This window comes from Takifugu flavidus, chromosome 20 (genome assembly GCF_003711565.1).
Source record: "Takifugu flavidus isolate HTHZ2018 chromosome 20, ASM371156v2, whole genome shotgun sequence".
Taxonomy (NCBI): Eukaryota; Metazoa; Chordata; class Actinopteri; order Tetraodontiformes; family Tetraodontidae; genus Takifugu; species Takifugu flavidus.
In genome coordinates, this window is record NC_079539.1 from 11,549,501 (window position 1) to 11,562,132 (window position 12,632).

The window sequence follows — 12,632 nt, forward strand, 5'->3', positions numbered from 1 at the left end:
TCTCACAAGGTGTAACGTGACCGTGCACATTAGTAAATGACAGTAGTGGGTGATTAATGAGCTTTACACCACTGCTACTGGCGTCCGCTCCTGGTACCCCTGAGATGGATATAATATTACGTTGCACCTAAATCCCAACATGTTTGAATGGCGCATCAATATGAGCCTTTAAATTGTTGTCTGCTTTTTTATAACACTTTGTTTCATTTAATAATGTTTTGCCTTCTGCCTTTTTGTGTGAGGCTAATTTATTATTTATTATTTCTTCTGAAAGATGAATCAGGTCATATTTTATAAGCCCAAATTATTCTTTACAATGAAAAGAAAAGCTGTTTTCTCTCAGTCATAATAGAGATTATCTGTGTGGAGAGCAAAAGGAACCAAATACTTTGCTGTTTGTCAGTCCGTCCATCACTTTCGCTTGTGTGTTTTCTGTTACTTTATTTTATCTCAACAATAAGAGGCAGCAGGTGACGAGATGAGTCCAGATTGGATCAAATTTTAATGATCCCTGTGGGCAAATTGCTGCTGTGCTGCAGGAGAGGAAACAAACACAAAAGAAAAAGATGATTCGGCTGAAAACCTTCTTTGGTTTATTTCAGTTTAACTTATAGCTGCGACAAAAGGACAAGAACAGTGATTTTAATTTACATTCAATTTAAATTAATTGGGTTTTGGCTTTAAATCTCTATTTTGCTTTTTTAAATGACTGGACCCTGGATGTTTTTGTCTGCCGATTGATCCAGATTAGAAGATTAAAAATTAAAATTACTAGACATTTTTCTGGCCTTCTTGCCATGATGAAATTAGAAAGACTTGAATGGGATGAAAACAGCAAAGAAATGAGTCAGATCAGCTAATAAAACCTCTCTGCTCTGTTATAGTCATAAAAGCATGGAATAACGACAAAACTTGTCATTAAACTCACAATGAAAATTGTGAGCGGTTGCCTGAAGATTTTGCTTGAAGCACTTTAAGTTTATTTCCATTATCAAGAAATGTTCTGTTGTAGCTGAGCGTTTTTACGAATAACATAAATCTGAGAGCCCACAAATATTTAATAATGATACTTTTATTTTCCTTCTGTTCTACTGACCCGAAATTAGTGAATGAAACTAAAGTTTTAAAAATTAAATATGGCAGCAGAAAGAACATTTATAACCCTAACTACAGGTTTGTGTCAAGCTAATAAAATTTAAAGCGACTTTCAGTTTTTAAAACTACACCTGGCCTATAATTACTGTGAGTTGTAGTTTTTCGGTTTTTATGTTGAGGAGCAAGAAAAACAATTAGTAGACGCCGCTGTCCCAGCATCGGGAATGGTGATTGGTCAGTTCGCCCCCAAACCACGCCGTCCTGCACCTATTCTTCACGTTGATTGGTCTGTGATGCCTTCTGTCAGTTCAGGAACGCCCCTTAGTTCTCAGCCCACCCCGCCCCTCCTGCCCCGGCAGCAGGATAGGTTGAGCGGTGAGCGAGGGGAACCGTGGACAGCTCCCGTGTGAGGAGCAGAGCAACGCAGGAGGAGGAGAGGGCTGGACATGGGGGGAGCCACCGCACAGGCCCGCACGAGCGCTATCCAAATATAACAAAAAAGAAAAGAACACACTTTTTAATGTGCACATTACCAGGGAAATATTCAAAGACCCCGAGCTGGAGAGGCCTTAAGAGGACGGGAAAACCACCAAGAAAAGTGAAGGAAAAGAGGGAACGGCTGCTGACCCATCCCGGCGCATCAGGCGAGAAGCGGCGAAAGAAAAGAGGAGAAATAATTCCGCTCGACCTGATGGACTGAGAGGACAGATGAATGAAGACTGCCTACACTAACGCCTATCGATGCCTGGCCAAGGACCTGGACGCTTACGCCATGAACACGGACATGACAATGGACAGCATTGGCAGCCTTCATGGCGGGGTGTCACTGAGCTCCGTGGTCCCTGATGCGGAGCTGCTCGGTGGACACAGCTCGCACCCCGGCCGCGGGGGCGCGTCGGGGGGACACGGGGCGGCAGCGGCCGCAGCATCCACCCTGCGGATACACCAGGACCTGGCCGCTGCCGCCGCGTCGTCCCGCTCGGCCATGGTGACCGGCATGGCCACGATACTGGACGGCAGCGGCGAGTACCGTCCGGAGCTGTCGCTGCCGCTGCACCACGCCATGAGCGTCCCCTGCGACACGTCCTCTCCCGGGATGGGGATGGGGATGAGCGGCACCTACACCACACTAACCCCGCTGCAGCCGCTTCCACCCATCTCCACTGTGTCGGACAAGTTTCACCACCATCACCATCACCACCACCAGCGTCTCTCTGGGAACGTGAGCGGGAGCTTCACCCTCATGCGGGACGAACGGGGGCTACCAGGCATGAACAACCTGTACAGCCCCTACCACAAAGACCACATGTCCGGGATGGGTCAGAGCCTCTCCCCAGTGCTGGGCAACGGCTTGAGCTCCATACACAACACGCAGCAAAGTCTCCACGGCTACAGCACCACGACGCACGGAGGCCACGACAAGATGCTGAACTTCGACACACATCATACCGCCTCCATGCTGGCCAGAGCGGACCATCACCAGCACCGAGGCCTCGGTGGAACGGCGGCCGGGATGATGCCGCACCTGAACGGGATGCACCACCACCACTCCAACCCTCACCTCCAATCTCCTCCGCACGGGCCAGTGTTGGCTTCCAGCAGGGAAAGACCGCCCTCCTCCTCGGGGACACAAGGAGTGAACAGCTCGGGGCAGCTGGAGGAAATCAACACCAAGGAGGTTGCGCAGAGGATCACTGCGGAGCTGAAGAGGTACAGCATCCCCCAGGCCATCTTCGCCCAGAGGGTACTGTGCCGCTCTCAGGGGACCCTGTCGGACCTCCTGAGGAACCCCAAACCCTGGAGTAAACTCAAGTCAGGCCGAGAGACCTTCAGGAGGATGTGGAAGTGGCTTCAGGAGCCGGAGTTCCAGAGGATGTCGGCCCTCAGACTGGCAGGTAAGAAAAAGCGGCTCCCGCTGATCAGTTGGTTGAATTTCGGGAATTTATGGCTCCTCTGCGCGCCAGCTGCTTTGGACTTTTCTTTATGTGGAGGGGCTGCCGTGGCTTTAGTATTTCCACCGTGAGAGTGAGTGAATTTTATTTAGAATCGCTGCTGTTGTGATTAACATTATTGACCAATAACAAAAGGTTTGGTCGATACCAAACGACAAGGTCACGGGATTCCCTCCAGCAGCCCTCTCTGAGTGCACCGTCACACACATTCTCACACTCCTGCCTGTCCTGAACACACTTTTAATTCATTATAATTTCATGCACATGTAAATTAAACATTAGACTGCAAATTTATGAGAAAATATGTCGCCTAATCAGATTTTATGGGAAGGGAAAACAATTTCTTTAGACTCGGTGAAGAAAAAACCGCGAAGAAATGATAAAAAAAAAAATCCAGCCTGTATTATTCAGCTGATGCTGCTGCTGTCAACAGCAACGGTGAGGTGTGTGAATAAAGAATTCAATTTGACTGCAGAGGATTTGTGCGTGACTGGAGGCAGCTTGGAGCCATCAAGGCGCTGGTTTATGGCATCGCCGGGTCTGGGGCCCCCTCTAGTGAGGGACCGGTTGACTGTCCATCTATTGTCCGCAGGGAACAAAAGTCGAAAAACAAAAATCTGCTTGGCTTTATAGTGATCCCGTTTGTGAGCGGATGAAGCTGCGGAGTTTGAACAAAAGCCAAAAGACTGAAACTGTGGAGTTGAAGCATTTTAAGTGGGTGAATTACAACAGTAATAATTGTTTTGTATAATTGTGACTGGAATTTGGAGGGAAATGTCAGTGAGCGCCTGATCTGCATTACGAGTGTTACCTGTTCACCTATAGCTCACCTTTTACAGTTTTCTAAACCAGCTGAGCTGGGATAGAAACATGAAAGAAAACACAAAAAGCAGATAATATAATTGTTCCATTTATGCAAGCGCCTCAGTCTGGAACTAAACAGTTTTACACTTTTAATGCAGTATTTTTGCACACCTTTCCTGTTAAAATTAGTATCTTATAGAGGAAATTATCCGTCTTATGTCTGAAATTGTGAGTTGGGCTTAAAATCCAAGCGGAGAAACAAACGGCAAAGAAGTATTTCACAATCAGCTTCAGCCTGTCAATATTTAAAATGATAAATAATCAACACAGTTCCAAGTATTTTGGTCCACACTGAAGTTTGGAACTCACACAGAAACAAGTTGAGGTCTATTCCAGTTTCTGTTGCAGGTGCACATATTTGACCTTTATTGAAAAATAATCCTCCACAAACTATATTCTCAGTTTAAATATGACATTTAAATCTTTTATTCTTTATTTAGCTATTTAGCAAATGAACTGAATTATTATTCAAATTCTTGGAAAAAGACTGAAAAAAGATTTCATGAAAAATCAGCATTTAGAGACTTTATTTTAGTATTTTACTATAAGAAATACAGAAAATAACATCATTCTTTATCATTAAGCCTTTTATCTGCACAGTTTTGTTCAGTAAACAATGTATTTGTGTTTCCCCCAGAACTGTCTGGAAATAAAACTCAATCTAGACTTGCAAAATAATTCATTCAAACTATAACAGATTTATTTTTATATATCGAGCATTGAAAATATATGTTCAAAAAAATTATATTGAAACAATACTTACATTACCTAAATAAATAATAAACCTCCGTCCATAGAGAATTTCTTTCATATTTTTATTGTCGCGATAAAGTCCAATAGAATGACTCTGCAACTGAAATATCGCTGAAATATAAATAATCCAAGAAACAAACCATCTCTTTTAGCTTCTATTTTTTACTATAAAAAACTAAAACATATTTTAAATAGTTCTCCTGGTTTCAAGCTTTATCATTCAAAAACTATACATATGTATGTATGTATGTATGTATGTATGTATGTATGTATGTATGTATGTATGTATGTATGTATGTATGTATGTATTTGTGTGTGTGTGTGTGTGTGTGTGTGTGTGGTGTGTGTGTGTATGTATGTGTGTGTGTGTGTGTGTGTGTTGTGTGTGTGTGTGTGTGTGTGTGTGTATGTATGTATGTATTTTCTGGTTGCTGTATATGACCATAAAGGTTTAGGGAGAGGTGAGGGTGTGCCGCTGTGACCATCTGGAAGAGGACTGAGACCAGTCTGATAAAAACCCACTGAGGAGCTGCATTTTTATCTGCACCTTTAATTTAAGGTAGAAACATCAAAGAGCTTCAGTTGTGAAATCAACAGAAGCCAATAGAGCTGGGGTTAAAGGTCAGAGCTGCAACGCTGAGACAATAGATGGAACAAATATTCTCCTGACCTGCAGCAGCAGCATGTGGGGGCAGAGCTCTCAGGCTTCTGTTGGGTAATAATGGAAATATTAGATACCACCAGAAGATTCAAAGCAGGTAGGAGCATCAAGGTGGTGGGCGCTTGTATGAGGGTGGGTCCACCCGGGATAAAGGCCGTTGATCCAGACGCTCAAGAGGCTGCAGCAGATGACGGACATGTGGTGGGATGTTTCTGTGTCTGAAAGAATCCTTTGATTTGTTTGATTAACTGCTCACTTGGACCAGAATCCGCTTCACTCACTGACCTGTTTCATCGGGACGAGAATGGGGATCCAGCAACACTGAACACCTTTCTTTTCTTCTCCACTGTTTCATCTCTATTGTTTTAACATGATTGCTGGAATTATTCCCTTCTTTTCAGTGGGTTTTTTTTTCTTTGTGGTCATGTTGGGATAGATTGTGCGTTTTTGAAGAAGATGAACGGTGAAATTGGAGGAGGTCATCAGTGAAGATGTCACCAAAGAAGGATTTAGGAGAACGTGTGACCCAAATGACCAAAGAGTTTAATGTTATAACAACAACAAAAATCACTTTGGCTGCTCTTCTCTGCTTCTAATTTGGAAGCTCTCTCATCATCTCCCCCCTCCCTCGGCCTGGCCCGTCTCTTTTAGGGGGAGGTATTATGTGATCGTCAGGGGAATTGAAGACAGGAGCAGAGGCAGCAGCGGCCGATGAATTATTGATGGGAATCTCGGCGTGACCCGCCTTGGTCTGCTCACTTCACTTCTTCTTCACCTCGGAGCTGGGTTAACCAGGCAAAATGGAGGTAGAGAGAGGAGGGGTGCAGGATGAAGAGGACTCCATTGTTTGCTTTAAGGTTGTTAGCTGCCTTTGGCTGCTAGCAAATTATGAAAAGATGCTGCAGTCAGTGTTAGAACTAGAAAACCTGCCACATCCTGCTGACGCTGATTATTGTTCACTCTCCTCTCTGCACTTTCATTTCTCAGAAGGAAAAATCAGAAAGAGTGTAAAGGCGGATGAGCCCCTGAGATGAGTTTAATCGTTTTTAGACAACGAAGGACTCAACCTAAATACTTTCCATTTTATACATTCTGCTGCAAGCAGATGTGCTGCATTATTGATGAGCTGGATTCTGCTTGATGACACAGATTACCAGCATTTAGTGTGTGTGTGTGTGTGTGTGTGTGTGTGTGTGTGGTGTGTGTGTGTGTGAGAGAGAGAGAGAGAGAGAGAGGATATACATAGCGTCATTTTAGGGTTTTTCTATGGATCTGCTATTTTTCTCTTATGGTTAGAAGGGATGTAAATTATTTTAATTGTTGCTAATATCACAACAATTTATTTGATTTAGGAACATTTTTAGGTCATATTCTGAAAACATCATCACAATCGTACGGTGGGAAAGTGGAGAGATTTAATTAGAAAAACACAGGAAGTGAAACGTGGGTGTTCCTTCAGTAATTGCTGTATTGGTGCAGATTGTTATGATCAGTGTCGTGGACAGAACCATTTTCCCCGATCCAGCCTGTCCCAGAACCACAGCCTGGAGGGAGAATCCAGCCTCAGGTGGGGTCAAACAGTAAAATACACTATATGACAAGGCTATCTGAAGTGACTGATCCTCCACAGGGAGCTCTGGGAATCTGTGGCTCAGCTGATGTGACGTGGCTCCGAACATGCGTGAAATGTAAAGCAATCTGGGCACCTGCACGATGTGATTCAGAAAAGCTGACCTTTTTCAGAAAAGTAACAAATGAGTTGCTTTTTAAAATGTTCTTCATGTAAACAGCTGTATTCCGGTCCAGACTACTCTGTCTGCCTCTGTACGCAGCAGTGGGACCACCAGAGATATCTGCTCATCTGCCCGCAGCATTGAGACCGTCCAGCTCCACCCACAGCTCCCAATAAGAGGAACAGCCTAGTGATTTTTCGTTAAGAACGTCCACAACAATTACACTGCTCCAGCGGTGGAACAGCAGAAGCGTCGCTGGGGCTGGATTAGTGTCTGGGGTACACAGGAGAAAATGGCCCTGTCCCCACTTTATTATGGTGCGCAAATCAAAGGTGACACCAGCCTCTGAGCTGCTGGAGAAGCACAGCTCTAAGAACACAGCACAGGGTCAGTCAGGAGGAAACCAGCAGGGAGACCAGGAACACAACCCTGCATCACACTTAAACGCTCGGTCAGTCTGGCTCTTCAGTTAGATCCCAGTTTAATAGGCTCAGCCAGCCTTCTGATGGTCCCTCTGATCAGTGATGGGCTCTAATATGTAGATGGTCTGAGGCCCCCAACAAGCAGACCTCACACAGACGATACGCCGCCTGTCTTAACCACTTAATAGACAATTCAGACAGATTACCTGTGTTTCCAGTGTGAACTGAGATTGTATGATGGAAATATGCTGCATCGACGCAAGTTTTAATGGGTTACAGGGAAAAGATGATGATGCAACTAAAACTAAGACAACATACATCGGGAGCTGATGTGGAATCAGGAGCTTGTGAAGCCACATCTGGATTGTTGGATGTAAAGGAGGCAGTATATATCACGGCTACCTACATCAGCTTTAATTCCTCCTGCTGCTGGTTTCTTTCCCTCTAATTCCTGCTTTCTATTTAAATGACCTTTCTAAAGAAAATTGTGTCTTCGGTGCCCTGCTGTCACGCCGGCTCCCTCAGATTCATTAGTATTGGTATCACGACAGCGCTGAAATAACTCCGTCCGGAGGCGTAATGAACAACGACAGGCCAGACAGACGTGTCACACAGCAGGCACAGTTTATGGTCGCAGACAAAAGGTATAAAAAAAACCCAAAGGGAAATAAACACAAGGTCAGGTTTGACCTTGTGTCTGGACATAATTCTATTTTACCACTCAGGCAGACACAAACAGGTACGAAAGAATAATAATAATCTGAATAGATCCTGGGAGCTTTTCCAGGTTATGAGCTGTTACTGATATTTTTGCTGATTCAGCATTGTTTTGTGTTGTGTGTATGTAAATCTGATGATGAGTACAGCAAATCAATACTGTAACAATACTGAGGCTGAACACAAACAAGGAAGCAGCCGCAGGTTGTTTGTTGTCCTCCCTGCTCAGGTCTCCTCTCCTGCTCGTCTTTTCCAGCCTTTCATTTCTCTTGCTGTCAGCAAGTCTGTGTTTTTCTTTGCGAAGCATCAGTTTTGAGGCCGAGCGTGCGAGCGTGCGTGTGTGAGTGCGTGCAGGTGGATGATGCGGATCGATGACTGTAATCCCGAGCAGATTAAAAGAGCATTAATACTGGCAACGATAACGTAAACGGCATGGACCCAGATCTCCATTGATCTGCAGGAACTTGATCCAGAGCAGTTCCTGGAAGATAGGGGGTGGGGGACAAAGTGAAGGCTGATATTATACAACAGACAGCATGGACATCATGGACAGCATGGACAGCGTCTTCGGTGTCTCCATCTTTTTTCCTTCACAAAAACCTCCTGTAGAGATTTTGTAAACCAAAAATATGGTTTGAGGACTCGAGGTGTGTTCTGCCCTGTGTTCCTGTGGAACGTCATAGAATTGTCTCATCAGGCGGGAAAAGACCCTGAACAGGTCTTCACCCACAGTCATTCCTCTCCGGCCATCAATGAGGCACGTAAAGGAACAGGCTGAGTTTGTATTTTCCAAAGGTTCGTTGATGAGATTAACATTCACAAATCAACTACATTTATTTTTTAACTCTCTTTTTGTTCAACAATCATCCATAAAACAATTAAGTAAAAATTCCCTTTAATTCAACTTTGTTTCAATTGTCTCTGGGCTACAGAGATTTTAATAAATGTGGTAACTTAAACTGAAAAATGTAAAGCTGAAAATGTCTGATAAAACACCACCATGTGAAAGATTAGTGGTGTAAAAAGCACAGAAACGTGTATCTCACGTACGTATATCTGCCGGCAGGAAACATGATCAACTCACACGGCCCCCAATTGTTCGGAGGCAAACAGAGCGGGGAGTGGTTGTCCAGGATCTCTGTTTATAGCTGCCCGACCTTCTTTAGATCAATCACCAATTACAATAGCGGGTATTGATCAGAAGAGAGTTATCTCACTCTGCTGGAGCTGTGTGAGGAGAATGTTGATGCTGCCAAAAAAACAGATAAGAGACGGTACTGAGAGTCCAGTTAACTCATCAGCCATTAGTGTGTGTGTGTGTGTGTGTGTGTGTGTGTGTGTGTGTGTGTGTGTGTGTGTGTGTGTGTGTGTGTGATGTCAAACAGTGCTTCCCTCTGACATATTCTCATTGTCAACATTGGACAGATGAAAGGTTAAGTGAATGATTTGCTTCAGGTTTATTTTACTAATCTTTCCAGAGCTGTTCAGACTAAAATGTGGATTGTTCAGCCTTTAGCAGAGCAGGTTCCTACAGCAAATGTGCTCTTTCCCAGCATGCTAAATATTATGGTCTGTTTGAGCGCCGTGTGTTAGCAAGGCCCTGAGAGCTGTGAAAAGAACGCGGAGGTTGGAAATATGTCTGCCTTCCACTGCTCTATGTTTGCTTCGTGAAATTGAATTTTAGAGGTCACATAAGGAAAAGGTCAGATGGCAGCTTCATCACACACAGCTCGGGCAATCTCTCAGTGCAGGTCGCCCTCGACAACATGGATGTTGTGAGTGAATCATGAGAGAGTGAGGGAACGTCTGAGCGATAGCCTCTTGTTTCATCAGCCCAAAGTGTCTTTCAGGAAAAAGGTGTTTATTTAGCAGCAGATTTACGTGAGCAGAAATAGACAATGCGAGGAGTGGGGGTGGGGGCGGGGAGCAGATGACATCAAATTCCTCCGAGGCCATTTCCTCATCAGTTGGATGACATCACTAAACCATCAGAAGCTGTGATTGGTCAACGCCACCCTCTTGGTAAACAACTGGAGATACATTACTGTGTGTGTGTGTGTGTGTGTGGGTGTGTGTGTGTGTGTGTGTGTGTGTGTGTTTGTGCGTGCGTGTGGGTGTGTTTGTGTGCACGTGTGTGAGAGGGTTTATCAGTATGTCCACAGTCCATGATTACATCACTGAACAAAGATCTCTTTGCCCCCCTCTGAATACTCACTTTCCATCGGCCTTTTTGTTCTTTTGTAGCACCCTAACTCATAAATATGAGTGAGGCATTCATGGTTGGTGTGTGTGTGTGTGTGTGGTGTGTGTGTGTGTGCGTGTGCTGGGGAGGGGGGAATTAATGCAGGTTTAGACTTTTAGAGAGCGTTTGTGCTCTGATCGAGTGAAAAGTGTGTGTTTGTGGTCATAAGCAAATATCAGAGCAACACCTTCTTCGGTGTGCATGGATAACACAGATTAAAGGGGAAGGGAGGAGGAGGAGAACAGGCACTTGCATCATTCGCACAACTGAGGGGCTCCGCTGGGCCGGAGGTCAGAGCGTATCTATGGAGTCATCCATAGATACGGACCGGTGGGGGGCGGTAATTATTCATCATTTACAGAAAACAACATGACCAATTCCAAAATGCCGTTTACTCTTCAAAGTGTGAAACAGTCGAAGAATTAAACCAGTCAGAATCCCCTGGCCAGTGGGGGAAAGTCCTGAGGCAGCATCACGCACATTAACGATTTAATGATGCGCAGCTAAATAATGAATCCATCAAAAGATCTCAGCCCCGTCAGCTCGTGACAGAAGCTGGAAGCATCTATATGTGGCGCCACACACAAGCATGGAAGTGTAGGTTGAAGGGCGACGTTAGTGCTTCCCCTGCACTTATATGCCCTCTCTGTAATGGATACCAGGCTTAAGTGGTAATGGTGTAATAAAAAGGATACAGAGAGAGAAGAAAGATGACAGCAAAATGAAGGAAGGAGGCAGGGAGGAAGAGTTAAAGGGGAAGAGAAAAGTATGGAGGAACTCAAAAAAGATTACAAGTAGAAATGAAGGCATGAGCTCAAAGAAGGAAAAGAATTTATTTACATTTTCTAACAGGATTTATTTGGCTTGCAAGGGGGTATAAAAGAGCCAGTTGAACATTAAAAAATAATAATTATTATAGTAGTAACAAGAACTGTTGTTGTTCTCTCAATGTTAGTCATTTTTAAGGGTTTGAGTAAGGGATCTTGCTCCAATGTGAAGGATTTTATGCACTGCCTGGATTTTATCTGCACTGAAACCAGCAGGAAATGGATGCTGAGAGCGTTCTTGGCGAACAGCAGCATTAACACCACATATATAACATTCCTATAGTCTTTTATGGCCAGCTTTGTTATGTTGCTGATGAAAGAGGCATCTGGGGGCTCATCTGATTTACCTGTTTGATCAACAGTCCTTCATCAGATGCTGTTCCTGCCAGCTCGGCGCTTCGCCCCCTGAAAACAAAACGTGTTTGTACACCAGGAGCTGTTTCTCTGGGCTTTTACGGCCCAAAACCATTTCGTGAGCACCTCCTCCTGTTTCAGGTCCAGTTTGTGTTGTTGGGAAGGCTCCATCAGCATTCGTGCTCCTAGGGAGCCTGGGATGCTCATGGCAAAGCTTCCAGGCTGTAATCTATCTTTGTGGTGAGGATGAAAAGAGTCTCTAATGACTCTGCCCAGCTCCTCTTTCTCCTCTTGCTCTCCCCGTGTTTGTAAAATAAAACCGAAGCACACTGGCTCACTCACTTCCTCTCTTTAAACTTTCACTTTTAATAACGTTTATCTGTTTGTGGCAGGATGCAAACACGGTATCACACAGAATATGGAAAAAACAGCATATTTACACTCCTATATTTGAAATGTTTAGGTAGGTACATGTGGGAGGGAGAAGTGTACAGGAACTGTTTTAATATTTTTGAGGTAAAGAAATTCATTCGCTTGTAGTTGTAATGACTTCTGTCCTATAAATAGTCCGATAAATGCACTGAAATCAGGAGACGTTGAAATACTCTGTAAATATATAGCAAGGTGTCATCTGCAAACTCATCAGCAGATCAACAACTGTTCTCAGTAGGAAACAATAGAGTTACACTCTCATGTTATCTGCTTTTATGTGCTTTCTAGAAATATTGGAACAACATTTTGAGAAAAAACCTGCGTGAACACAATGTTGTGTTTGCGGTGATTGTTAGCAGCTCTTGATCCACCATCTGATACTTGAGAGGAGGTCAAATCACACCATTCAACATCCACACTGGATTGGTTGACCTCACAGTCAGCTGTTGTTATCAGCTGGTGGTGTGTGAAGGTGCCGTTTACACACACAGAAAGGATCATTATGGATGGATGGATGGATGGATGGATGGATGGATGGATGGATGGATGGATGGATGGATGGATGGATGGGTGTGTGTGT

General features: G+C 44.3%; 1 protein-coding gene across 1 annotated transcript in view; it reads left to right on the forward strand.

Annotated features, from left to right (window-relative positions):
- The first annotated feature begins 1,472 nt into the window (after positions 1–1,472).
- Positions 1,473–12,632, forward strand: part of onecut2 (one cut homeobox 2) — a 14,952-nt gene continuing 3,792 nt past the window's right edge. Inside the window, exon 1 of the mRNA XM_057019210.1 lies at positions 1,473–2,990. Coding sequence (XP_056875190.1) covers positions 1,808–2,990 — 1,183 coding nt within the window. The 5' untranslated portion in view covers positions 1,473–1,807. The remainder of the gene's footprint in view (positions 2,991–12,632) is intronic.